At 48.2% G+C, this 27005-nt stretch overlaps 1 protein-coding gene across 2 annotated transcripts in view; it reads right to left on the bottom strand.

Annotated features, from left to right (window-relative positions):
- The window catches only part of LOC142588484 (calpain-B-like), a 154980-nt gene extending 128439 nt beyond the window's left edge, over nt 1-26541 (bottom strand). Inside the window, exon 1 of one of the 2 annotated variants that reach the window (XM_075700278.1) lies at nt 26295-26541. In XM_075700278.1, coding sequence (XP_075556393.1) covers nt 26295-26312 — 18 coding nt within the window. In that variant the 5' untranslated portion in view covers nt 26313-26541. Of the gene's footprint in view, nt 1-23075; nt 23274-26294 lie in introns of those variants that run through there. The other variant, XM_075700276.1, reaches the window with a different exon arrangement.
- Between the last annotated feature and the right edge of the window lie 464 nt (nt 26542-27005).

Raw genomic sequence — 27005 nt, 5'->3', positions numbered from 1 at the left:
CCAAATTCTCTGACTTTTCCAGGTTTTCCCTGATAATTCTAAGCGTATTCTCTGACTGTTCTCATGCAGCTGAGGAGAGCATTCAGAAGCCACCATGCTAGTGATGAAACTTGTGGGCCGCATTAGATCTGGCTGCTCAACAGAGCTTCGACGCAGGCATTGGCGTTGCTGACATTAAAAGAGCAAGAGTGCAAGCTATAAGGGTTGAATCAGGATCGAACCTGGATTGCTGGCTTGGCTATACTTTTTTTTTTTTTTTTGTGGGCGGTCAAAAGCTATTTTACAGCTACGTCCCGCAGACATGAAGAAAGGAGAGCAGATTATTTTTTTTTCCCGGCCCGGAGGAAGGCCCTTACGCCCCTGAGTGTCATAGATTGTTTCCAGCAATTTTCGCACAGACTTCCGTCTGTCAATTTCCATGACCTGGCCAGGTTTTTGACAAATTCCCTGACAATTCCCTGACTTTTGCAGGCGGGTTGAAATTCCCTGACAATTCCAGGTTTTTTAAGTTGGTACACAACCTGAAATATTACTAATCACAGCAGTCCTCAAACTCCGCCCCTGCAACAAGGACCTCCTTCTTCCAATATTCAGAAAGCTAAAGAATTGCGCGCCGTCTGTGAAGAAAATAAGCATAACTGTATGTGGCGTTCTGGCATATAAATATTGCGCATCCTAGTTAACAACTTTTCTCATAGGCGGCACGACAACCGGTAAATACCATTTTTATTTATTTTGGAAGCAAGCGATTTTAGTATCTATCGGAACTACAAGCATGCACACCACCTGCGATAAAGAAATAGGTAAACGTATTGTTATGACATTTTAAAATCAACATATTAATATTATACCTAATCATTCATAGGCTGCGCGACAACCGCTAAACAGCGAATTTTGGAACAGAAGTTTTGCCGCTTACTGTAGTTGACAAGTCGCTTCATTGCGCTGCCACCTCTGTTCATAGCCTGGTAGTTGGTTTCTGCCACAATGTTCTCTTCACTAACGGCAAAGAAAACTTTACCGGACGGAGGCGTTCGAGAAAACATTTCCGACGCGTGTACTGGCACGGCCGGACTGGACTCTTCGCACACGATAGTCCAGTCCGATGGTGAATGGGTCGGACTTATGCTATAATTACGGTGTGCGCGTCACGCCATAATAACAGCATCGCAATTTTAGCAAACTGCCAGCGTCTCACATGAAAAAAAAAAAAAGCGTTTCAGCTCGAGGACAACTCCGATACTGCGCTATTCAAACACACAGGGAACGAAAGAAAAAAAAACGAAAGAAAAAATTTATTTAGGTAGGCTAAACTAATTTTAATGAAATCACAGTGAGGCTGGAAGACGTCTTTTGTTTGTTTGTTTGTTTAGGCACTCAAATGTACTAAATTACGGCTTCGTTAGAAATTAGCAAATTTAAAGGAGAACATGAATCATTAAGTTTACAAATCTGCGAGGCCACGCCACAAATAGGTGTCACAATTCCGTAAGCTGCACCTATTAGAGCGTCTAAAGAAGACGAATTTACGTTATTAATTTACGTCGTTTCTTAAATCCATCACTAAGTTTACGTAATTTTTGCAAAAGTCATATTTACGAATTATTGATACATTTCAGAGCGATGCATAATACATCAAATTTTCAAACCAATGTGTTTTCATTGCTCCTACAGGACAGGCAGGGTACAGTTTTTGAAACTTACTTTGTCAAGATTGCTCAAAGCAGCGAACAGCTAATAAGCAGAGAAGTGTTAACGCAGTCGCCTATTATTATTATTGTGTTGGGCGCCGGACGTTGGCGAAAAATAAGTTTTTTCTCTCTGTCTTATTGCCTGTACTATACACATTCGCTTGTAAACGTACAACATGTTTCTCTCTTACAGCAGGCGCATCGGGCACACGCTCAAGCCTCGCAGAAATGGACGAGGAGTGCAGGCTAACTCCCTCGGATATTTCGTCGTACTACACAATACTGCACAGGAAGCTCCCTCTTGGCCGACACAATTGAGCTGCTGTTCTTGAGGCGCCATGGCACACGGCAGACTACACAACGCGGCACAGGTCGATACGAGTTGAAAGTGCACCGCGGGATATGGAAACGAGCGTCGCAAAGTCAATCTCGATCGTCCATTGGACAACCAACATTCTAGTCGGTCTATTCTTACAAGGTGCTGCTGAGTGCTGCTGTGTTCCTCTCCATGCAAAAGCCCCGATGGAGGAAATCCGTAGACAAAGCGTCGTCAATCATTTCGCGTCAACAAAGGGATCAGACGTGGTGGAACCCAACGGTCTGCAACACGGTCGCTCACCCCAAGTTGGGAGGCTTAAATAACCAACAGTGACGTTAAATAAGGTTGCGCGTTGATGCTGCTAGCGCCGGCAGGTGGGTCGCCGACGATTTCACATCTGTTCGACCGGCTGGCGTCCCAAGGCTTCGTACAGTCTGCTACGAGGGACGGCGTGCAGTCGAAGTCATCCGCGTTAATTTCGAGTACCTCGGTTTCTTTAACCAGCACACAAACATTCATTTGCATACGGCTTCCATAGGAACGTAGCCGCAGGGTTCAAGAGTCGAACACGCGACCTCGTGTTCAGACCACCACGTCATCGACACGGGGCCATCGCGGCGCGTGGAGACTTGGTAGCGGCGGCAGCGCACGCTCGCGTTTCACGACGATCTGCTGATCATCGGCGGCGCGCTGCGAGACCGGACAGCGAAAGTCAGCCATTCGCGTTAGCCAACCAGAAACCTGAGAACCAGAAGACGGAGCTCCTACATTTCTCCGCCTCTAACCGGCTTCCGCATGACGCCGACAAAGAACACGCGTCGCGGAACGATTACCATAGCGCACAATGAGCGAGGTCTCCTTCTATCTCAGAGCGCGCAAGCGGCTCTCGTTAGTGACTGGCTGACACAAACCCTAAAGTCATCGCTCCATTGCACGGAGTTGGTGTTGCGGGCTATAGTCTGTTTTCGAACTTCTTTATACGTATACATCTAGGCACACACAGGTAGTAACTTCGTCCTCAGAATATGTCGTGAGCAGATCTCTTCAGTGCGACCTCTATTCGCGCAGACTATAGCACACTCAGGAAACAGCGCTGGCCCGATTAACTTGCAGCGATAGCCGCATCGCTTGTGTTGCGCCACGCGCATGCACTCGTTTTGAACGACGATGCCTCGCTCTTCGTGCCCCCAGTAATATAATAATATTTGGGGTTTTACGTGCCAAAACCACTTTCTGATTATGAGGCACGCCGTAGTGGAGGACTCCGGAAATTTTGACCACCTGGGGTTCTTTAACGTGCACCTAAATCTAAGCACACGGGTGTTTTCGCATTTCGCCCCCATCGTTCGTGCCCCCAGGAGAGACCACCTGAGAGACTGCAACAAACCTAATTTTCGCCAAGGAGGCTAGAAAAAAGTTTTTTTTTTAAACGTGCTGCATTATTTATCACCTACACATGACGGCTCTAGTCAGAACCACCTACACTAGACTTGGTGGCTCTGCTCTGGTGCGTCCGCTCTGCTCCGTTTTGAGGTCCAGATGTCACTTGAGTGCAAGTCAATGTTTGTTTGTTTTCTCTCTGTTTGATTTTGCTCAAATGTTTATTAGAGCAGATATTTCGGCGAGTTCGTACAAATATATAAAGTAAATAACCAGCGCAACCTTTACGCAGACCGTAGACAAGTAGGACACACGTAAACGCTGTTAAAAGGAACAAACAAGCGCTCTAATGTTAGCAGCTACGTCAGCTGATTCCCACCGCTCGCAATGGTTGCAGAAGCGAACGTATTTGGACGGGCTAGCTGATCACTCGAGCAGCAAAAACAGTGCAATGACCGCGACATGAACAAGGGTCAGACCTCAGGTCAACAGGTGGGTAAAACTATAATCTGGAACCTTTCTTTACGGCGCCTGCTATATAAGCGACTGTGCAATTTCTGGATGTTAAGCACTACAATTTAATTTAATTTTAACTAAGAGCAACCCTCGCGTAACTCTGTCAGGTGCCAAGCCAAGTACAATTCCGAAGCGTGGCTTTATTCACATTCACAGAAGCCACTACGAGAGCTGGATCTGACAAACAAACAAATAAACAAACAAACAAACAAATAAATCTGATTTTACTTTTGTATACAACCTGGAATAAACTGCACATGCACTCATGCACCATAATCAAATCAACGGCCTTAGAGCAAATCTCCGCCCCCCCCCCCCCAACGTGTGTTTCACTAATAAACATGCTGCTCATTATTGAGAAGCACTGAATAAGAGAGAGCACAGCAGGCGTCCATTCCATATCTTATATGTGGTGCGTCCTTGGGGAAAGTGAAGATCAATACATCGCTACGTGGGAAGGACGCTGAACTAAGCTCTGCACACGCCCCGCTCTTCTGCAAAACAGCCACGTGACACTGCAATGCAATCAAAGCTGCGTCTCCGTTACCATGGTAACGGGAGGAGAGACGTGCTCCCATGGGTTGCCGTACCGCCAATGTGCAGTGTAACGGCTTATGAACAAAGTACCACAAACAGGACGTCTTTATTGTGTTCTTTCATACCACGTGCGCTTTGATGCACGTCGTTCGAGCTCAGTTAAAGGGACGCTCTAGACGGCTAATGTCATTCTTTCAAATATCTATTTGCATTCAGGATTGATTCGCTTGATATTAGATATCTGTCGTGAGAAAAAGTTGGTTACTAGTGCGTTGAAGGCCAAACTACGCACCCTCCCCCCTTTGTTTTTTCTTTTTAATTTCGCGCCATGACCATAGAGCCAGCTCGTCACTATGACGTTACAATTTCAAATGATATTTTTTTTTCACTCGGGCCGTTTTGATGCAAGAAAAGTTTCTGAAATATGCCGAGTACTTGTTTTTCCTTCAAAATTCAAGATAGTCCTTTGGGGATAATCAATTAACTAGACCCAATTACGTGCTGACAATATTTATGACCTCACGAGGAGCTGGTGCGGGAAATTCAAGGCGGTGTTGCCACTGTTAGATACGGGACCTTTTTCTAGGCCCCCTTCGAGTTCCCCAGACCACATCGAATCGCACCACTGCTAAGTAAGGAATGCAGGAGCACGGATGCCACATTCCGGAGGCACGACACGTGCAAACAAGTCGGCGGGCCCCACAGCCGGTGGAGCTATTTCATGCTTGACTCTTCCAGAAAACGAAGGGATAGCCCGGCACTGTTCCAGGTAACGTGAGTCCCGAAGCCAGACGGCTGTGATATACCGGGAAGGCCTGGCAGCGTCGCCCCGGCCGCCTTTGAAGAGGGCATTTGTAAGCCAGCGAGGCCATACCGCCGGGAGTAGGGGGCCTCGGACAATTGGGGCCCAAGCGTCGCTCCCGTCCGCCTTTGAAGAGCGCATTGCAAGTCAGCAAGGCAAGGCCGCAGGGAGCCGCCGGGTGTGACACCACCGCACGGGCGCCTACCATTGGCCGAAAATGGCGTCATCTGAGCGGACTCTCCCATTGGCCGAACATGACGCGTCTTCCAGACATCGAAGGGCTTAAAAGAGAGACCGGGAGCAGCAAGAGCATTCCAGAGATTCCTAGAGCATTCCCTGATTCACCTCTCTCGAATTTCTTGCCGCGGGCCGCAGCGTCCGAGTTGCTGCCGGCCCGTAATGACTGTACGACTGTTCATTGACGTCTCACTGTAAATAATGTAAAATAAACCCCCCAAGTGTTTCATCGCAAAGTCCGTCCTCAACTCCTACAACTGGTGGCAGCGGTGGGATCGCCTCCAACTCCTACACCACCCGTCTCTGGTTTTCACGCCTTTTCTGATGTTTACAAGACCTCCTTCTCAAGGTAAGAGTGTCCGCTTCGCTACTGCAGACGTAATTTACTTTTATTCCAGGTAGCTCGCAGGCTCCAGAGTTGGAGTATTGCGTGAGGGGGATTACAGCCTATGCGAGAATCGTTGGAAACAGAAACCACAATGCACGACACTACGAGAGGAAGTTCCGCAGTGGAGAGCTTTGGATTACTGTTAACCGCTTTAACGTGCCGGTGCGCTAAAACCGCCGTGCACGAATGCACATTCCCAGCGCGCTTTCATCGAAATGCAGCCACCGCGACTGGAAATACAAGCGCGACCTTGGGCAGCATTGAACGACGCCGGCCAGTGAGCCGCCGCGACGGGTGACGATCAAGGGCAGGCGCGGACAGTAGCCGTTGTGTCCAGATCACTGAGGCACACCTTCCTCCCATCCCCACTCACACTACATTCGCAACTCGCGCGGCTGTGTCTTTCTCTACATTCATTCCCTTCTCCCCCTGTGCAGCGCGGTTGAGGTGTCCTCTACTGAGAGACAGTTACTGCGCTACACTTTACCCCATTTCTTCCACTTTTTTCCCAACATAAGAATCTCCTACTTTTGACCTTCACAAGAGAGGAGGCGACTGTCAATTTTGAAGCGTCTCTTCGCTGAACACATAATAGGGCTGCGCGAAAAAACAAGGACGATGAGAGGAACGTAAACAGCGCGTTCCTTTCATGGTCCTTGTTTTTTTCACACTGCCCTGTTATGAGTTCAAGAATGCATCGATTAGCCCAAACAAGAGCTTTACTGCAACAAACTTCTCTTCATTGTTGTTTGATGTTCTATGGCAACGCGGGTGCTTGTTGCTGGGCGAAATGGCGTGTGCGTGCGCAAGCATACACGCTACAATGCGTTTGCGTGTGTCCCATACTCGGTTTGGTATCTGATTAGCGCCTTTGAAAAGAGAGAGAATAAACTTTATTATACGAATGAACTACGTGGGGTTAATATCGGATGGGGCCTTCTTGTAGAGCCCCACTGGCCGTAGCGGCTCGCCGGGCCTGGTCCAGGGTCGCCAGTTGGCTTCCCAGTGCCAGCCCGGAAAGCCGTGCCTCCCAAGACCACGTCGTGAGTGTTTGTGATGAGCTCACCAGCTTGGACACTGCCTGGGCTGGGCACTCCGTACACTGGTATGTGTGTCAACGTGGCTGTGTGGTCGTTACACCAGGGACATATCCTTTTTGTGTATACCTCTGGAAAGATTGCGCGCAGTCTCGATATGTGCGGGTATGTGTTTGTTTGAAGGCGGCGCCAGTCCCTGGCTTGTTGGCTGCTTAAGTTGGGATGGGGAGGAGCGCACTTCCGTCTGGTCAGGCATTAGTACTCCAAAATCTGCCTGCTAGTGATGGTTTCCTCATGGTAATCTGAAGGGAGTCCCGAGGAGGGTTCTGCAGCTCGGCCAGCAAGTCCTCGAGTGCGCCTACGTGGTTGTCTCGTGTCTCCTTCCTTCCTCCGCTGTTTTATTTGGCGCCTTCTTTGTAATCACGCATAACCAAATCGCCCACCAGCACGTGCTCAGTGAAGTCCTCGAGCTACGCAGTTCGCCTCCTCATTGCCCCCCAGGCCCGTGTGCCCCGGGCACCAGGCGACGGCATGGTCCTCAGTCAATCCGGGGCCAAGGATATCAGTGACGCACCTGGAAGTGTGCCTCTGAGGTATAAAGGACAGGCGGCCTGTGAATCTGTCAGGATGTATGCAGGGCGACCTCTTCATTCTGCTTCTCTTATTGCGAGGGCTATGGCTGCTGCCTCCGCGGTGGCGCTTGGTCTGATTCGTATAGACGCGCAGGACACCACCTTGATTTGATTGGTTACTGCCATTGCGAATCCCTGTTTTCAGGTGCCTTTTAATGGTGTGGAGTAAAAGCTAGCGTCGGTGTAGTAGGTATCAGGAACGCTCGTTCTCTGGAGGAGTTCTCGTGCTAGCGCTTGCCGCCGCTTTTGGTTGTAGAGCGAATGCATGGTCTTGGGGACCGGTTCCACGATAATACGTGCCCGTAGGTGCATCGGTACGATGACCGTTTCGTCTTCGCAGTATTGGAGGGTGAGTGGGTATTCCAGTCTTCGCAGTAGTTTTCTGCCCTGGTGTGTGGTGTTGAGCAGTTCTCTTTGTGCGATTAGCGTGGCGGCGGCCAGTTCTTCATATGTGTTATTTATGCCGATCGACATGAGTCTGTCTGTGCTCGTGCCGTTGGGAAGTTGCAGTGCAGATTCGTATGCGATTCTTATGAGCTTCTCGATGTGTTCTATTTCGGTCTTGCGTGTAGCTTGAAAGGGTAAGGCGAAGGTGATTCGGCTGAGGACGAAGGCCTGTACAAGGCGTAGTGTCTCGACTTCTGTCATTCCATCTTCTTGCTATTCTAGCTATGAGGGTTGTAATACTCTTGACAGTGTGTTTGAGTTTGTCTATTGCTGTCTTTGCGCTGTTATTGTCTTGTACGTGCATGCCCAGGATTCGCGCTACAGGGGCCCTGCTGATGCCCCGTCCGGCAATCGTCAGGTGAGGGGGGGGGGGGGCGCACGGTTGGACTGGATGCGCAATGGTCTTATTTGCAGGTATCCTAATTTGTTGGGGGGCGCAGGTCATATCTGCTGCCTGAAGGTAGCTTTGAGTCTTGTCTATAGCGGTTTGCAGTATACCGTTCGCCATAGGAGCCCTTGGTTTCCCATAGTGTAATGTCGTCTGCGTAAAAAGCACAGCCTAGGTTCGGTATGTCCTCCAGTTGTAGGACTAGTTTCCGGAGGCCGATGTTAAAGAGGAACGGGGCCAGGATGGAATCCTGGGGCGTGCCCTTCAGTGGGAGGTCGTATGGTGGAGTTTGTGCCGGCCATGCCAATCTGTGCCTTGCGATTGCCAAGGAACGCAGAAACATAGTGGAATATGCGCTCTCCGTATCCAATGGCTGTGATACCATCTAGTATATGGGAGAATGCGCGATGGTGTCGAAGGCTTTTTCGACGTCGAGCGCAAGGAGTAAGTTGTAGAGGCTACCTGGAGGTGGGCTGAGCACCTCCTCTTTGAGCAATAAGAATATGTCCTGGGCAGACATCCCTCGCCTGAATCCATACATAGATATTGGTAGAAGCCCCCCTTCTTCTGTGTATTGTTCGAGACGGGCGAGTATATCTTTTTCAAAGATTTTGCCCATGCAGGATGTCAGTGAGATTGGTCGTAGCTGATCATAGCTTCTCCGCTTTCCTGGTTTGGGTATGAGTACAATCTGTGCCAGTGTCCATTCTGTGGGTAGTTAATTTTCCACCCGGTGTCCAGGTTTCCTGATTGAAGTGGTCCGTGATGGCTTGTGATATGTCAGAACTAAGGTTCTGTATCATGGCGTTTGTAATGCCGTCCAAACCGGGTGCTGTGTTCCTTTTGAAGCTTTGTGCCACTGCATGCACCTCCGCAAAGGTGATGGGTGCGTCCAGCTCGTGGTTGGGTGCTCCTTTGTATTCCTGACTTGGTATCGGATATGCGCCTCGCTTGCGTTTTCCCGTGTACCGTTGTTTCAGTTCTTGTATTAACTGATCCTGGTCCCCTTGAAATTCCCCTGCTAGTCGTTGGAGGGTAGCGTTTCAGTTCTTGTGGTAGAGGGGTCCAAAAAACTCCATAGGATGTTCCATATGTCTTTTTCGTGCTTAATGTACCTCTTAAGGAGTCACCGAATGAGCACCAATTGTTATGGTAGGGTTCTTGGGCGTATGAGTTTGCTTCCTCTGTGATTTCCGCTGTTTGGATTCTGAGTTTTCTGTTTAGCTTCTGTCGGCGCCACCGCTTGGTGAGGTCCCGACGAGCTTCCGAAAGATGTGTCAAGTGGCCGTCAATTGCTGTGGTGTCTGCCGTAGTCTGATATATTTTAGTGTTTTTAGTTGTCATAGATGCCCTTGATGTAGTGAGTCCATTCAGTTACTGTTCCTGGTTTGGGCCCATTTCCTACTTGCTGTTGCTCTCGATAGTGAGTCCAGTTAGTGAGTTCAGTGAGTCCAGTTAGTGAGTTTGGCTTTTCCGAGCGGGCGTCGTAGTTGAGCTGTTTCGTAGGTTATTTACACTACATTGTGATCGCTTCCTAGGGTGTCGTCTAACACATCCAGTGTATGGCTATGGCATTGTTGGTGACTGTAAGGTCGGGTGTGGTATCCTTGTTTACGCTGTTTCCCATACGGATCGGCCTGCCCGGTGTCGTGAGGAGTATGTAGTCATATCGCTGTATCGCTTCTAGGAGTCTCGTACCTTTGGGTGTGTCTGTGGTATATCCCCATGTCGTGTGCCATGCGTTGAAATTCCCTGTGATGATTAAGAGGTCGCGCGGTTGAAGCATGGTGTTCAGATGTTGGAAGATGTGGCCAAACTCTGCTTTCCGGCGTTGCGAGGGACTATATGGGCTGCATATTACCTGCTTCGGTCGTCCCTTTCCGGCTGGCCAGATCGCGACGACGTGGTGTGGAGTGTCTTCGTGTGATACCGTTGTAAGTGTTGCTACCAATTCCTTCCAGACGAGTGTCGCTAATTTCGGGTGGTTTGGCTCTATGTGTAGTCTGTAGCCCGTAATCACCTTGGGCCTAGCTCCCACCTCTTACAGGCAGATTATGTCTGGAGGAATCAGCGCCGCCTGTATGTATAGTGTGAGTGAAGCGTGTTTGTTGTACAAGGAACGAAAGCTCCAGGACCATACTGTGAGATTCTCTTTTGTTCGAGGCCGCCTATTTGCCATGATAAGAAGTGGTGGTTGTGCTTTCAGCGTCCGAGGTCAGCATGCTTTTGTCATCGGACTCATGTGAACGCTGTTTGGTGTGCTTACGTTTACGCTTCGATTCTTTTTTTCATTTCTTTTTCATTTTTTTCTTTTTTTCATCATTTTTTTTTCATGAACGTATAGCTTTAGTTCCTGAAATTCTACTAAGAACTGCTGCACTTGTACGTGAGTTTGCTGCTGTATTTATTGTTGAATGTGTTGTAGTTGTTGTGGTAATGCGAGGTTTGCTTCTGGTTGTTGTGTCCCTGTGTGAACTACAGTATCTCCAAGTGGTGTAGGCTGTGGTTGTGTGTGCCCGTTGTCTGGTGGTTTTTTGTTTGGGCTACTTATTTGCTGTCGTGTAGCTTGTACTATGGGTCTTGTGGTTCCCATAAGCTGGGCCAGCTGTTTTTCGAGGTAGGCTATTTTGCTCTCATATCTGTGTAGGCGTTGTTTAAGTTGTTTGTTTTCTGTGGTTACTCTGATACTCTACGTTCCGTGTGATGGGTGTAGTATATGCAGGTTTGGGAGCCACGACCTTCGCCCAGCTTACCTTGGCCGATGGTGTCTGTTGGGTGTGTCCATGGCTCCCGCCGATGCTTTTGCCGCCTGCTGCTGGCGAATTGTTGTGGTGGTTCTTCTGCTGAGTTGGTGTTTGTGCCTTGTTCCTTGGTGGCGTTCGGGGTCGTCGGCCCGGGGACCGCGAGCGCGACCGGGAGCGGCGCTTGTCGTCGCCCGACTTGTAGGCTTCTTCCTCTTCAGAGCAGAACCAGCGCGTGTTCTTCGTCCTCTGTGGGTGGTTGCTGTTTTCCCGGGGGGTCTTATGGGCGTGGCTGGCCTCCTGTTGTGGCTGTCGAGATTTCAGTGGCTTAAGTCTCTTTCTGCAAGTTGAGTCCCCTGTGGGATGGGCCTCCCCGCACGAGGCACAACTAACAGCACATGGGTGTACATCTGTTGGATCTGTCAGTCCACACAGCCAGCAAATAGGGCGGTCCGGATTTGGGCAGACGTCCCGTGCGGTGTCCTTTCTCCCGGCAGACCTTGCAAACTTGAATTGTGGGTCTGAATGGGTAGCAACGGCGCTCCCCTCCATAATAATAGACTGTTCGAGGTAGCGTGGGACCTAAAAAGGTGATGGCTGCACTTTTGGTTGTGCCGATCATTCGGGCTGTGATGATCTTTACCCCTTGCGTTCTCACTCGGAGATGGGTCATGAGAGCGTCTGTCGAGGTGTTCATCGATGCACCGTGAATGACCCCTCTTAGAGTGTCGTCTCCGTTTGCAGCGTAAGCGCGGACGGCGTGGGCCCTGCCGTTCAGTACGAGCTTGCGTACGAGGCGTGCTTTGTCCGCAATTTCCTCGTGTTTGGTCGATAGGATCGCTATGGTTGATCCAGGATTAATTCTAAGGATGAATTGGTCATCCTTGAAGCTTGTCTGACATGCATCTATGATTGCTTGTGCAAGCGTGGGAGTGAGAATGTTCCTTAGAGGGAGGCCCTGGTTCGGGCGAATGACGATCTTGTAATCGTCCCTCGGCAATGGCGATAGTTTAGGCAATTTCTTATAGGTTGACGTGCGCGCCTGAAATTGGTCTTGGGGACCTGCGTCGCCGTGTCTCCGCTCCAATGGCTCTTGTTTACGTTGTTTGGAGGATTTCACTGCCTGCCAGTTAGCGTTCCCTTCTTCACGGGAGTGAGAGTTAGCGTCTTGACTCACCGAGTGATAGTAGTCTTGAGCTTGGTCCATTTGGTCGTCCGCTATTCCATCCTGTTGTATAGGTGGCGGCATTCTCACTCGGTCGCCAAGTCGAGAGCCATGGTTCTCGACTTTCACACCTCCGACATTCGACACTCCCCACCTCCGACGCGGGAATCCCCGGCGTCGGTGAAGCTGCCGTCGGCTCACCGCATCGGCGTTGCGTTAGCGTTCACGTGGTGGCGAGCTGTCTGGAAGCTTCCTGTCCTTCCAAGCAGTCGTAGGCCAACTTGGCTTGCGTCCAGGTGTTCCTAGGAACTTCGTGAAGCTGCTGGTAAAGTCTTCCGGACGTTTTCAAGCGAAAAACCACTGAAAAATAATGAAAATGCCGAGCGCGAAGAGAGCACGTTCGTACAATTTCACGCCCCCTGGAAGCTCCCCGTTGAAAAGAATGTACACCAAACAACACCAACTTGGCCAGCAACAAGCCCTTCGGCAGCCTAATGTTTCTATACACGGCACCGCACCCCACCCTATGTGAGACTACGTGAGATCGATGGCAAGCGCCCTACCACGGATGCGACTGCAGGCCGATGGGGTCAGAGAACACCAACGCTGGCAGCAAATGACGGGAAAGAGCAGCCCCCACTGTCATATGACACGCAATGCACGACGTCACAGTTTGACCAAGCCGGCCGACCCAGAAAGCTGGCTTTGCCACGCGACTGCGCGTCCCGCCTGGAAGTTGGCATCTGCCTCAGCGCATGTCGAAGTGCAGTGAAGTCGCCTTTCGAAAAATGAAGGGACATATCTCTCTTAGGTCAAGAATAAATGCGAAGAACTGGCAGACGTGACATCTGAACATACGTGAAAATCAATTTACCTGGGCCGTATGTGTGTCACAAAGAAACTGTTCTATGTGATTTTATTATTCAACTGCGCGTCCAGCTTTTCAAGCAGGCCGGACGCTGTTTCTGAGATGTCGAGGCCACCTTCAGGCGCCCCAACACGCTATGTTCTCGCAAAGGGTAGCACTTTGCACAGTCCGAGACGACGGCGTTCGAGCTCGCTACGGCACCTTCCCCGTAGGGCCGGGTATCGCGACGCGGCATTAAACCGTAACTAGGCTGGCTTCAGAGGCAGGAATTGAAGTGGAAGGCAAGGCACCAAGGCAACCAGTAGGCAAGCTCTCCCAAGTAATAAAGGACGTAATAAAGAAACGACAAAGAATGAAAGTGTCGAACTCAAGAGATAAGACAGAATTCGCGGAACTGTCAAAACTGATCAACAAGCCGAAAATAAGTGATATTCGATATTATAACGTGAGAAAGACTGAAGAAACCGTAAAAAAATGGACGCAGCCTGAAATCAGAAGGAAACTTGGCACAGGACCAACCAAGATGTATGCACTGAAAGATAAGCAGGGTAATGTCATCAGCAATCTCGAAGGTATAGTAAAAGCAGAGGATGAATTCTATACTGACCTGTACAGTACCCAGAGCGCTAAGGTGAACTCCATTCGAAACAGTGTTGAACGGGATACAGAAACTCCTATAACTAGCGATGAGGTATAACCAAGGGGACAGGCTGGCTTTAGGAAGGGATACGTTACAATGGATCACATCTATGTCATTAATCAGGTAATCGAGAAATCCGCAGAGTACAATCATCCTCTCTATATGGCTTTCATAGATTTACGAAAAGGCATTTGATTCAGTAGAGATAACAGCAATCATAGAGGCAATACGTAATCAAGGAGTACAGACGGCTTACGCAAATATCCAGGAAATATATATACAGAGATTCTACAGCTACCTTAATTCTACACAAGAAAAGTAGGAGGATACCTATAAAAAAGGGGTCAGACAAGGAGAGACAATCTCTCCAATGCTATTCATTCACTGCGTGCTTGGGAGAAGTATTCAAGCTATTAAACTGGGAACGCGTAGGGGTAAGGATCGACGGCAAATATCTCGGCAACCTTCGGTTTGCAGACGACATTGTTCTATTCAGCAATACTGCGTACGAGTTACAACAAATCCTTGAGGACCTTAACAGGGATAGTGTAAGAGTGGGGTTGAAGATTAATATGCAGAAGACAAATATAATGATAAATAACCAGGCAAGGGAACAAGAGTTCAAGATCGCGAGTCTGCCTCTCTCTGATAGGGTGAAAGCGCGTCCACTGTTTTGACCCCTGGGCGAGCTACGAGTTTTCCCTAGTGCCCTCATGTCTGGGATGTGTCCCAGACACATAGTGTCCTATAGTGTCCCATAGTGTCCTCGTGTCAGCCTTTGTGTGATAGCGCGAAGTTCGTCTGTGAAGGAGTACGTTTACCTAGGTCAATAAATCACAGGAAACACTGAGCATGAGAAGGAAATTCACAGAAGAATAAAAATGGGTTGGATCGCATACGGCAGACATTGTCAGCTCCTGACTGGAAGCTTACCATTATCATTGAAAAGGAAGGTGTACAATCAGTGCATTTTACCGGTGCTGACATATAGGGCAGAGACTTGGTGATACTACCGATACAGAGGGCTGTGTTTATGGCTGTACAGAAATCGCAAGACAATGTGCCCAACAATGATGAACAAAGTATTTTAATAATCCTGCGTAACTTATTGTATATATCATTGATAAGCAATTTGCATAACTACACAAGGAATTATATCGGCGAAAAGAAAGAAAACCGGTATCACATATGCCAGTCGACGGAATCAACGTAACGGATCAGAGAGCCGTTTCCAAGCATTTCAATGAATACTTCCAGAGCGTGCTTAACACTTCCGTTTCAAACTGTGCATGTAACACGACAGTCTTTTCACATACAGATGCACCCTTCATTTCTTATCCTGGTGTGGTATCTATGTTACTAAATTGGAAAACCAAAACATCGTGTGGTCCTGACAATATCCCAAACGTATTCCTACGACGATATGCTTTACCTCTTGCTAAATTTTTGGTTATTATTTTTCGCACTTCTTTGCTGACTTCACAACTAACCAGTGATTGGAGGACAGCCCGAATTGTACCCATCTTTAAAAAGGGAGACCGCCTGACACCAGAAAATGACCGTCCTATTTCACTAACTTCGCAAAGCTGTAAAATTATTGAACATATCATAGCTACTAGTACAACAAACTTCCTCGAGGAACGCTGCGTATTGACTAAATATCAGCACGGATTTCGGAAGGGACTATCAACCGTAACTCAACTCGTCACATTATTTCATTCTCTGGCATAGACCCTCGATAGACACGGTAGGATAGACATGCTTTTCTTAGATTTTTGCAAAGCCTTCGATAAAGTTCCCCATAGTAAACTCATTTTCAAACTTGAAGCAATAGGCATTCCACAAATACTCGTTGACTGGATTTCAGCCTATTTGAGTAATCGCAAACAATACGCTGATGTAGCGGGTCAACACTCGGGCAGTCTTCCGGTCACATCCCGTGTACCTCAGGACAGCATGTTAGGCCCTTTGTTCTTTATACTGTATATTATTGATATTGTTGATGTTGTTCGCCCTAGTGTAGAAATAAAATTGTTTGCTGACGATTGTGTTTTGTTTAAAGAAATTAGTTCCGCTAACGATTACGACGGTCTCAACACTAGTCTGGACAATATACATGAATGATGTATAAAATGGGGAATGACCCTTAACACGAGCAAATGTGTCTCCCTTCCAGTAACTCGCCAAAAAAATCCGCTGTCATATATCTACATATTAGGGTTTTCACCATTACAAGAAGTAAATTGCTATAAATATCTAGGTGTAACACTCACTTCAAACCTGTCTTGAATCTTCGTATAGATAATGTTTGTTCATCCGCCTTCCGCAAGCTTTGTGTTCTTAAACATAAACTTAAAACTGCTCCCACTAATGTTAAGCTGCTCTGCTATACTGCTCTTGCGCGGCCAAGACTGGAATATGCGTGTATTACATGGGATCCTCAAACTAAGCGCAACATTGATTGTCTTGAACGTATTCAGAGAAAGGCCGTAAGGTTTATTTTTAACAAATTTTCAGCATTAGACTCACCTTTTGATATTATACAAGCAAATGGCATTCCCGTATTACAAGCACGAAGGCAAACATTTAGATTAAAATTTCTTTCCCAACTTTTGGAAAACGAACTAGCGCTAGATGCATCAACATATTTGTCACCCTTAACTAGCAGGCCCACCCGACGCCACAATGAAAACGCCCTAACCCCATATTTTGCTCGCAGACATATTTAAGTTTTCTTATTTCCCGAGAACCATTAGTGAATGGAACTGCCTTATCGAAACAAGTGGTCAAACTGTGAAATAAGCTTTCTGAGCCTGGTTATTGTTGCTTTTTTCGTTGTTGTTTCTTTTGTATTTCTTGTATTTGTATCGACCACCCTGCTTGGACCATGAGTCCGCAGCATTGTATAAATAAATAAAATAAATAAAAAATAAGCTATAATCCATCTATAATCTATAATAAGCTAAAATAATCCATAAGTGAAACCGTAAGCATAACCATAGGCTAAATCATAAAGCATAACCATAAGCTAAACCGTAAGCATATTTTAAAGCGTATCTTTCTTTGCCTTTTCTTTCGACTTTTCCACTGCTGCTGCTGCTGTCGCTGTCCTGCAAGGCACGTCGGGTGGTGGTTCAGGGCGTGTATAAACATGGCAGAGGAAAGGCGACACGTTTAGACTTTTCCATCGAGTCGCACGTGCACAATGGCCTCTGGAGCTCCCTGGGCGTCGTGCATTAGCCTCTTGACAGCTGTAATTATCCGTGACCCGCCGCAAAGGCGTTGCAGAAACTGCTGCGCTTACTTTCTACTAACGTGCAAGTCCAGATAGGAGGTAGAGAGAGGAGGCAGAAAATGGGTAGAACCGACGCAGTCGCGAAACGAGTTCCACTCTTCGCTCGCAGTTCCAATACATGAGGGGAGGGTGACGTGAGAAGGCGCGGAAACGCTACTATAGTCACTACAGCGGTTGCGGGTCAACTGAAGCGGTACGTTTCCGATATTTCTGAAAAAATAAACACCGTGCAGATTTGTCAAGTGGACAACTGACGCACGGCGAGCAGGCTCACAGCCGCATTAAACCACTGTATGATCTAGGCTATACTACGGAAGCGGTCGCATGTCAAATCAAAACTTCTGTGCCCGCCGCGGCAGCTTTGCCCCTGTCGCATTCATGTAAGCGCGGCTACAGAACTTTGGCCGCGAGTTTGACCCCGACCACGGCAGCCGCATTTCGACGGGAGCACGGAGCAAGAATCATTTAGGAGTGGAAACTCCGCTGTTTGCGGCGACCAGAAAAGGTCACAAGCCCGCGGAACCGTTATCGTGCTGGCGGCGCCTGGCGGCCTGGAAAGAAAGTTCGCGTTATCTCCTTGCTAACTCTGCAGTGTAGCCTAGCGCTTGAATGACGGTGGATCGCCAAATGTACTTCGTCATTCCGAATTGGGCGCCCCGTTGGCGCTGTAGCGCCAACCCCGCTAAGCCCCGCTCTTTGGGCTTTTAGATACTGCGGGCACGGCGTCACGTCAGTCTGTAGCGTCGACAATGTGGCATACCTTTCTTTTCCCCTTCCCTCGGTGAGTTATGTTTGCATCTGTTTTAGTTTACGTTTTTATTTACACAACTCGCACGCACGCGTTTGACAGCTTTCCCGGAGACAGTCTTCGACTAAACGTGCTTCTCATCAAAAAGCCTGAAACGGCATTTCGTCGGTGGAAGTGGGCACGTGGCACCCAATGGAATGACGGAGTAAATTTGGCGGCCCGCCGGTATTGGGCCAACGCCGCAGACAGCAAGGAGATTAACGCAAGCTGCTCGCGGGGCCGGACCGGCGGCGACCTCGGAGACGTGACAAAAAGCGAGGGGGGAGGCGCAACATCGACGACATGGGCGCTCTTTTGTCAGCCAGTTTCGCTTTCAAGGAAGGCGCCTTCTAAGCAGATGAACAGCGCTATTCAAAATTTGACCGTTGGAATAGGTAGTGTCGAGGACGGGCCCCAAAGTATACATTTGCTGTAGCCACCTAGTGTTGATAATTATGAAGTTAATTATCGTACATTCGCTAATTACGCACGTAATTGCGGAAATTGTTCCATGTCTAGAGGCTGCCAATCCGTACAGGCGAATGGTAAACATAACGTAACCGTGATTTATATTTTTCTAATTTTAAAAATTTGGAGTAGCCAAAAAAATACCCTGTATTTATTAAGGTAACTGCAAACCACTTCTCCCGACCCCCCCCCCCCACTACCCCCTCCGCTCACGCAATGCGCTGCTCGAGGCCTGCAAGGTACAACAACAACAACAACAACAACAACAACAATAATAATAATAATAATAATAATAATAATAATAATAATAATAATAATAATAATAATAATAATAACAGTCCAATTAATCACTCATTTGCTCAACGCGCCCAGGAACACCTCTATGGTCTGAGTGCTGGAGCACGCAGAATAATACAGTTCGCCAGTATAGAAACCGAAGAAGGAGAACAGTGTCTAACGATAAGGCAATTAATTCGCAACAGTTAACTTGGTTTCAGCAACCGTGCATGTGTCTTTAGCGAGAACTTCTGCACGTAGCAGGCATTGAATTTTGCACGAGCCTGACACTTGCCGAATATATATTTGCACAAAATGCATTTTAAAGGTAGGTTTTTGTACAATACCCTAATCAATCACAACTAAACCACCCATTGACGGAGCAAAGACCGCTTCGCAATAAAAAAGAGCCAGGAGGCAAGTCCCGGATCACAGAGGCTGTGGTCTGTGTGCTCCGCTTGACGCCCGCAGATGCGCACCAGCGGAAGAAAGAAAAGAAGATCGACGTAGAAGATGGATCGATCCCTAGGCAGCGATGTTTCAGATCTACGTTTATATGTTTCCTCTTCCGGCCACGTCATTATGCTGTGTGACAGCTATCACAGCTGGAAATGTAGTGCAAGAAAATGCAATATTCACGAAACAGAAGCTGATGAAGTCAAGGGTTCGACGAAAATTTATCCGGTCAGGTAACATCATGATGAAGTTGCAGCCACTCAGCAAGTCGAAGTGAAAAATGCAGAGACGCTTCGGAGCCCGCGGGGTTTCCTTAGCCTCATTAAGGCAGACACGAGCAGTTTGTCGTGTCTGCACAATATATGGCGTAGTGAGCGGGAGTAGATGGCGGGTAGGTTTCAATCTGTCTTGTTAGTTTCTTCCATCGTTAGGATCAATAAAGATTCCACCAGAAACCGGGTCATCCTATTCGTTTACTTGGCTACGATGCCAGCGTTATCCCAATCGAGTCGGTGAACGTGATCATCGACGTGCTCGGCAAGGGCGTTTGAAGATTGCTTGTTCTTGGTGACGTCCGTTTGACGCTCCTTCATTCTTCCGGGATAACACTTGCTGCCAAGCTGGTCTTTTAGATTCACAAGCTGGTTTCTTAGTTTGCTGGACGGCATGCACGCGATTCGAAGATCGTATCTTGAGAAGACACCCCTCGGAGCCTCGCTGACAACAAGCACGTACGGAACGCTAGCGCGTCTTGGCACAAAAGCGACAAACGGCTCTCGTGACCCAAAAAACCCGTGTCGAAACGACTCTGCGTTTATCACCTTGACTAAACTGGCCAGCGACAGCAACTTCTTCAGAAGTTGATGAATGATATACGCACACACACACAGGATGTCCGACACACGAGATGAATAAGGCATGGCGAGGCTACAGATTAGTTATTGTGGAAAAAAAAAAGCAGGTGTCTTGCACGGTCACTCCACGCTCTTAGCATTTTTTGCGCTAGCTTATTATTATTTTTCATCGCGTCATGTTGGAATTCTTTATTCAGCTGGACGAAAAACAGCGACCCGAGTTTGTATCCATGGCGGATTCTACGCCGCACGAGTTACGCGGGCGCTGAAGAATATATCAGAGGGAGGGTAACGTGGACACGCAAACTGCGCACACTTTGCTGGTCTATCGTCACCGACTAAGTTTCCTCTGGCACTGTACGAGCTACGTACACTCTTTATATATGGAACAAAGACGCTATAAGATTTTGTTTGGAACGGCATGGACGACAGGCACGGAACTGGCGTTGCAGCAAACTTTCCCAGGCGTCACCGACAGACACGTCACGAACTGCATACCTTCTAAATAGCACGTGCTTTCCTTCGCTTGGTTCTATAATAGTTCGTGCAGCTGTGCTCAAGGCCATTGACAGACGTGACGAGTGGAAACAAAAGCCACATACACGGCGCGGCACAAATCTCCGGTAAACGTGTTGTCAACTGGACAACACAACCGTACAACGGAGCGGCTATTTCGAAGGCGCCCTTAACATTAAACGAGAAATTCTTAACAAGGGGCCGTTGCTTAATCACTACTGGAAAGCGGTTAAGGAGAATGTCTCTCCCGATACTTTAGACAAGCTCGTTAACGTCACGAAATTGCGGTGGCGTTGCCGTCACAGTCAGTGTTGTTGTTATTGATGATGATGACGATGATGTTTTGCAGCTTCACTCTCTTCAACGGGCAGGAATGCCAACTGCACGCCCTAGCCATGAAGAAAGAGAGAAACCCTAAATATACAGGTCATAAAACATACATGACCCACCAGTACAGGGGGGACGGAAACGTACGAGGGGTCACAGTGGTGTACACAACTATCAACACTTGAGTATATTTCAGTGTAGAGCGCCATATAGTGTACAGTTACTGTATATGATATTCTAATCCCGCGCGCCACAAGTATGACACACTCTACTGGTGCAAATTTTCTCCGATGGCAATAAAGGATAAGTTAATTACTTTGCCGAAATTGTTACTCGAAGCGGCGAACAGCGAACAAGTGTCAGCGCAGTCGTCTGCTATATTACAGCCTATAGTTGTGCACAGCTTGAAACAACTTTTGAAAGGGCAAACTTTGCAATCGCACTCGATCTCTGCAGAGCGCTGCTTAGGACGTCGAATTTGAGCTCACGTTCTTGTCCAGACAGAATCGTCTGCTTCACCGAGGCGCGGCATCATAGAGTTTTATAGCATCAATCGGTGCGTCGTCTGCTACTCACACATGCAGCGCAACGCACTTGACGCTAATATCGCGTGCACGTTACCCTACAGAGACCCAGTCCGCGAAACAATAAAGCCTACTACTCCACAGCCACTTGACACAAATTCGTCTGCGGCCCTTCCGGTCTCTCTGCTTCCTCCTCCACTTTTCTGCGACTTTCGCTTTCTCTCGCCTCGTCGTGCGCTCATGCGTGCACCCATCTAGCCGTCACTTTCACAACATCCGCTCTTTGAAAGCAAGCATGCGTGCTGCGCGTGCAGAGCCGAAAAGTGCTGTATATCGCATGTGCGCGCACATGCGCTGCAGGAATATCTTTTTAACGCACCACCATCTTCAGCGGCGTATGAGGAAGACGCTTCCCAATGCTTGCACAACGAATACAACTGCGCGCAACTCGTCTGGCTTGCGCTTCGTGAAAAAAAAAAAAAAAAGAAAAACAGGCGCTAGCTTGCTATGACGAAGCGCGGCATTCCACGGAAGCACATATGACGATTTAGTGGTCGCTATAAATCAGGACATGTCAAACGTAGCAGACCTCGGTCGACGTGAACACCTGCCTTCGCGTTTCAGGCATGCCTGCGGAGACCTTCGCTTAGGCCACAGTGGTCACGAATATGCGCAACAAGAAACGTAGGAAAGCTGTCATAAAATGGTTCGCCGCCATCGCGAACGAAATGTAGGCACGGTCTAGCAAGCATCCCCCCCCCCGCCCCCCCGTATATGAAGACCACGTATAACATTACTGGGGGCTAATCAACACCACGCTCGGCTACAGGCTGGAAAGAAGGTAACTAGGACAGGCTCGCCTAGTTAAGACATTGGCGTTATTTTTCGCAGCTAAAATTGGCTTGTTGAGAGACTGCGTTAAAGTTTGCTCTCTTTTCTTTTTTTTCTCCCCCCAAAGTAGTGTACGTGTCCCGGCCTTTTATCCAAGTAACATTAATTCCGGCGCTTGTCTTGCACGCGCCCTTGAATTATCGTATATCGTATTCACACGTATACCCTTACCGGGCACTGCAATCTGCAGTATCTTAAAGCATTACCCTTGATTAGGCGATTTCTCTTTTAATGCCGATATTTATCATCCCTTTCTAAGACATAACTCACGATCAAGTCAATAGGGCGAAGGCGTGGCAAATGTTTTACGAACGGTGCTCAAGCGGCAACAAAATACTGTGCCAAATATAACTGCGACGAACTCTGTTGGCAATGCACTTGCAAAGCTGCCTGGTAAGAACAATAACGTAACGCATTTTGCAGATGTCAAAATCTCCCTATCGGTGGCGCTAGCATTTAAAGCGACACCGTTGGTTCTGAATCTGCCCCAGTGTCACCTCACCTACAAAACGACAGCACCTCGTCGCCATCGAGTTAGTCATGCCCGTAATAATTAGAGGACAACGTGCCTCTCTCCAGCCAACCGTTGACTAGGACACCATGTGACAGCGGCCTACAAAAATAGGACGGCAGCTCAGGCGAGGCGCGAATTTTTTTTTGGCACGTCCAGCTCGGCAAGGCGTGTCCACGGTCGCACGGCAGTATCCACCAAAAGTAGCTCGTGAACGTTGGTAGCCCGCGTTTGCGTAAATTATGTCGGACACCAGTACAAGGCAACGTAACATATCCTGCAGCGCGCGATTAGGTCGCGTCATTACGGTCACGTCAACTTTCCGGAGGAAAGAGAGAGAATAAAAAAAGAGTGCTGCCGCAACGGAGACGGCGGGACTCACTCGGTAGACAGCTAGGCGCCTCCCTTTCCTGCTCTGGTATTCGTAGGGCATCCTGTATCACGATGCCGCGGCACGGTCTCGGCATCAGCACATCGCGCACCATCCAAGACGCCGCGCGGGGCTCGACCGAGTCTCACCACTGGCATGCGGCGGAGCCAACCTTCAGACGCTACGACGACGCCAGCGATCGCCGCCGGTGAAAAGGGGCTCATCGCGAAACTCGCATTTTCGCCGCCAGGCGCCGTTAACAATGTGCACCGAAACCTGTCGCAACGAGCGCTGCTTGACACGTCGCAAACAGACCAGTTGATGTCGACGCGCGGTACTCTCATTAATCCTAACAGAATAGTAAAAGTTACCAATTATTGTACGAAACTCTATGCAAATTACCTTGAATAGTATTAGAGTGTACGTGAGAAACTCTATAAAGTGTACGAAACTCTGAAGTGTACGAAACCCCATACGAAACTCTATGAAGTGTACTATATAGACTGCGGTAGAGTGAGCCGAACGGCGCTCTCTCGCTGAGGCGCCGCATGTGGAACAATCTTGCGATGGCGCTGCGAGCGAACTAGATTGGGGCGGAGACGCGCTTCGCTGCGCTTCGCGGCATATTCAACGTAATTTCGCTGCGGGCGCTAAGACCGATTGAACGCGTACGCTCTTTTAATGGTGCTTCATTTCAACTGCCAATTTATATTACCAACTTTTTGCTACGTATAAATATTTGAGGCATGAGTTATACAACATGACGTCTTCATTTTTTTCTGTCGTTGTCAAGTGCATCGTCTGCTAGCGAGCGCGCGTTCGTTGCGCGGACGCTGGCGGACGCCCAGTTTCTCTCGCAATTACTTGCTTTGGTGCGCCATCGACTCTTGTCGGCTGGTATCAATTATAGTTTTAGCCAGGTAAACTGCTCTCTTTTTAACGCAGTTTTCAAGAAGTAACACGTTATTTTTGCCACAGAAACCGCCTATCTGCACCATGAAGCTACCTAGGAAAATTTTATTGATATCGTGCCATTTTACGCGTTCTTCTTGTTGGTGGAATACTGATCAGGGACAATGATAAAAGAAAACAGTATTACAGTGAAATAAACGAGGTTTATTAACTCCGTGGCGTGAAGAGATGCAGATGACCAATGCATCTAATGCATTCTAGGTAAATATAAGGGTACATAGACATATATATCCACGACATGTATCTAAGTGAACAATTACCAAATATTCTAACTGCACTGATTGAAAAAGTGAGAACTCCTGGCCGGAATAAGCGTGTTTCTTTCAAAAGCTGCACTATCCGTACGTGAACCAATCGAGTTTCCGAGAAAAGGAATCGAGGCAAATATTGGACGTTAATATGAATAACAGTGTTAGGGACAAGATATTGCCTATGTACTCAGACTGAATCGGGGAGACCGGGAAATCTTTACCAAAGTAATCTCCGTGGCTTGTCTGGCGATCTCTTTCAACGTGCCAGCAGGCGAAATGAAGTAGAAATGTAGTCTAATCGAATGGTATTTACCATTCAGATTGTATTCGACTTCAGAATTCACTATAAAAATTATTGAATACCCGTTTGTGTTCGAATGTAACGCATAACAGCACTTTTGAAGTCTCGAAGGTGAGGGGCCGATGCAAGTGAGGACTCTTATTCCGAATGATTGTGCTGCTGGAGAGTCGTGGCTGTTGCGCAGAGGCGCACCAGTTCCTGAGTGAATTAACGCACGGGTGCTAATCAGTTCTGCTAAACAAGTTCCTAGCTGTCATTCAATCCGCAAACTTTATTCTAATCTGCAAACTTTATTCAGGCAAGGAAACCATTTTTTTTTTTTTGACAGTCGCAACCATCTCTGCAAGACTGCAACCCATTAAAACTGGGTGCCCAATGTGGCACGACACTTATCTTCTTCGACAAACACAGCAGATCTACAAATAACTACGTGTATGTGAGGCATGCCGTTCTTTTAAATGCTTCGTTATTGTCCTTATGATAGTGCACTGGATAACTGAACAGCCGTTTATATTCCAGAAGCTTAGTTGAGCGGACGTACAATCGGGAACGGCATTACATTTAGGTATGAAACATAAGATAAGCGTAACACGGTTTTCTCACAAATCAGACTCGAGAACAATTTATTTCGCTTACACCGCTAGCAAAAGCCAAAGGACGCAGCTGCCTTCTTTTTTTCTCATTTTCTTTTTAAATTAAACAAATTCTAGCGTTTTACGTCTGGCGATATGCTTATGAAGTGCCCTGTTCAGTTCTCAGCACCTGGGGTTCTTTAAGCTGTTAAGGGCTACTGTCCCCACTATCATGTGCGCGGTATAAAAAATGTGCGCGCGAAGCGGTACGAACGACTCCGCCGAGCAGAATCGCCAGCAGTTTCCAACGGTGCGACCTTCGGCCCAATCGACAACGGCCCAATCGACTTCGATCGCAGCGCCGCCACAGTATTTTTAGTCGTCGCGCGTCCACTGCAAAGCGTGCGCCGCCCCAGCCGCTCGATTCACTCAACCGTATTCTAGTACACTCTGAATACGCATCAACCACAAATAAAAATGGGTGCGCGGCGTTGTTTATGCTTGTTTCGTGCGAACCCGTGACCGTGTATTTTAAGGCGGGATTTCAAACGGGTCTGTGTGAACGTCTCGTAACGTTCAGTCATTAAAATGCTTGTCGAATGTGCAACGCAGTGCACATCCCTCGTCATCTATGCAAACCTCTAATTTCCTGTCGGAAAAATAGAAAGTTAATTGGCGCAGACTTGTACACATGAAAACGCATAGAAACGTCGAGATACATTTCCGGTTGCTTGCGTTCGGTTGCGGTTGACGAGAATCGCTGTAAAGTTTATAAACTAATTAATTGCAGGACATCAGGGGCACTGAACATCAGTTCAAGTTGATCACATCGTTCGGCTGAGTCAAGTATGTGCATTACACGAAGGGATCCTTCACAGGACTTCAAAAACCACGACAAATCGCACTCCCCGATAAGCATTAATAGCATAGCTCACAATACCACCTTACGGTGACACTGACTGACATTAAAAAGGCAATTGAAACGCTCTCGTCAACCGGCACATCAATAAGTTGTGCAAAGTAACGGAAGTTCCACTGACGTTGGTTGTACTCACTGAATCCTGCACCAAACAATAAAACCTGTCGACCACAGATCAGAATATATGCCAAGTGAGGAAAATGTTAGTGTACTTACCCGCAAATACTCGGGCATCCTTCCGGAGAGCGACTCGGAGCGAGTTTTTCTGTCGACTACGAGACCTTTCCGTGCCGCAGGGTACAACCCTTTCACAGCGCGTAGTTAGCGCGGCGCGCTTGTGTACGACGACACAAAACATGCTCCGCTGACTCGGCGCGATGCACGGAAGCAGCGGTGCGTGTGCTTAGAAGAACTTGCCCGCTGACGGTGACCACACTCACATCACAGAACACCTACCTTACATCTACACAGCTCGCAGGCTCGCACAAAGTGCAGCTCTGATGCAGCCGGCCTGACAGCAGCTGCTCTCTCTCAAGGTTGACGGATGGCGGAGCGGTAAATAAACCGCTTGCGGCGCCATGAAACAATCGAAGCTTCCCGCGACACAAAGGCGTCGTAAATAACCACAGGAATGCAGCCTGCACGGGAACTTCTGCGAGACGAAGTAATTTTAACTATATAGCTGCTGTTCCAAATCATTCCGTATATAGCGTATTGTTGTAATCGCACCGCTGGTACGATTTGTTGGGATCTCGGCGCTGACGCCCGTTGTTGCACCTGGGTCGCAAGCCCCAAGGGTAGCGTTGGCCTGGCGGCCTGGGGTACAACTGGAAGCATCCGAAGGTCCCGGCAAAGCATGAGTCGACTGGTAACAACAAAACAACTTGTTTATTCTAACATCGCAAAGAGTTGGCGGTCAGGTTGACC

Source organism: Dermacentor variabilis, chromosome 7, assembly GCF_050947875.1.
Source record: "Dermacentor variabilis isolate Ectoservices chromosome 7, ASM5094787v1, whole genome shotgun sequence".
NCBI classification, from domain to species: Eukaryota; Metazoa; Arthropoda; class Arachnida; order Ixodida; family Ixodidae; genus Dermacentor; species Dermacentor variabilis.
The sequence above is the reverse complement of the archived record's forward strand: the minus strand, read 5'-3'. Positions and strand labels throughout refer to the sequence as shown.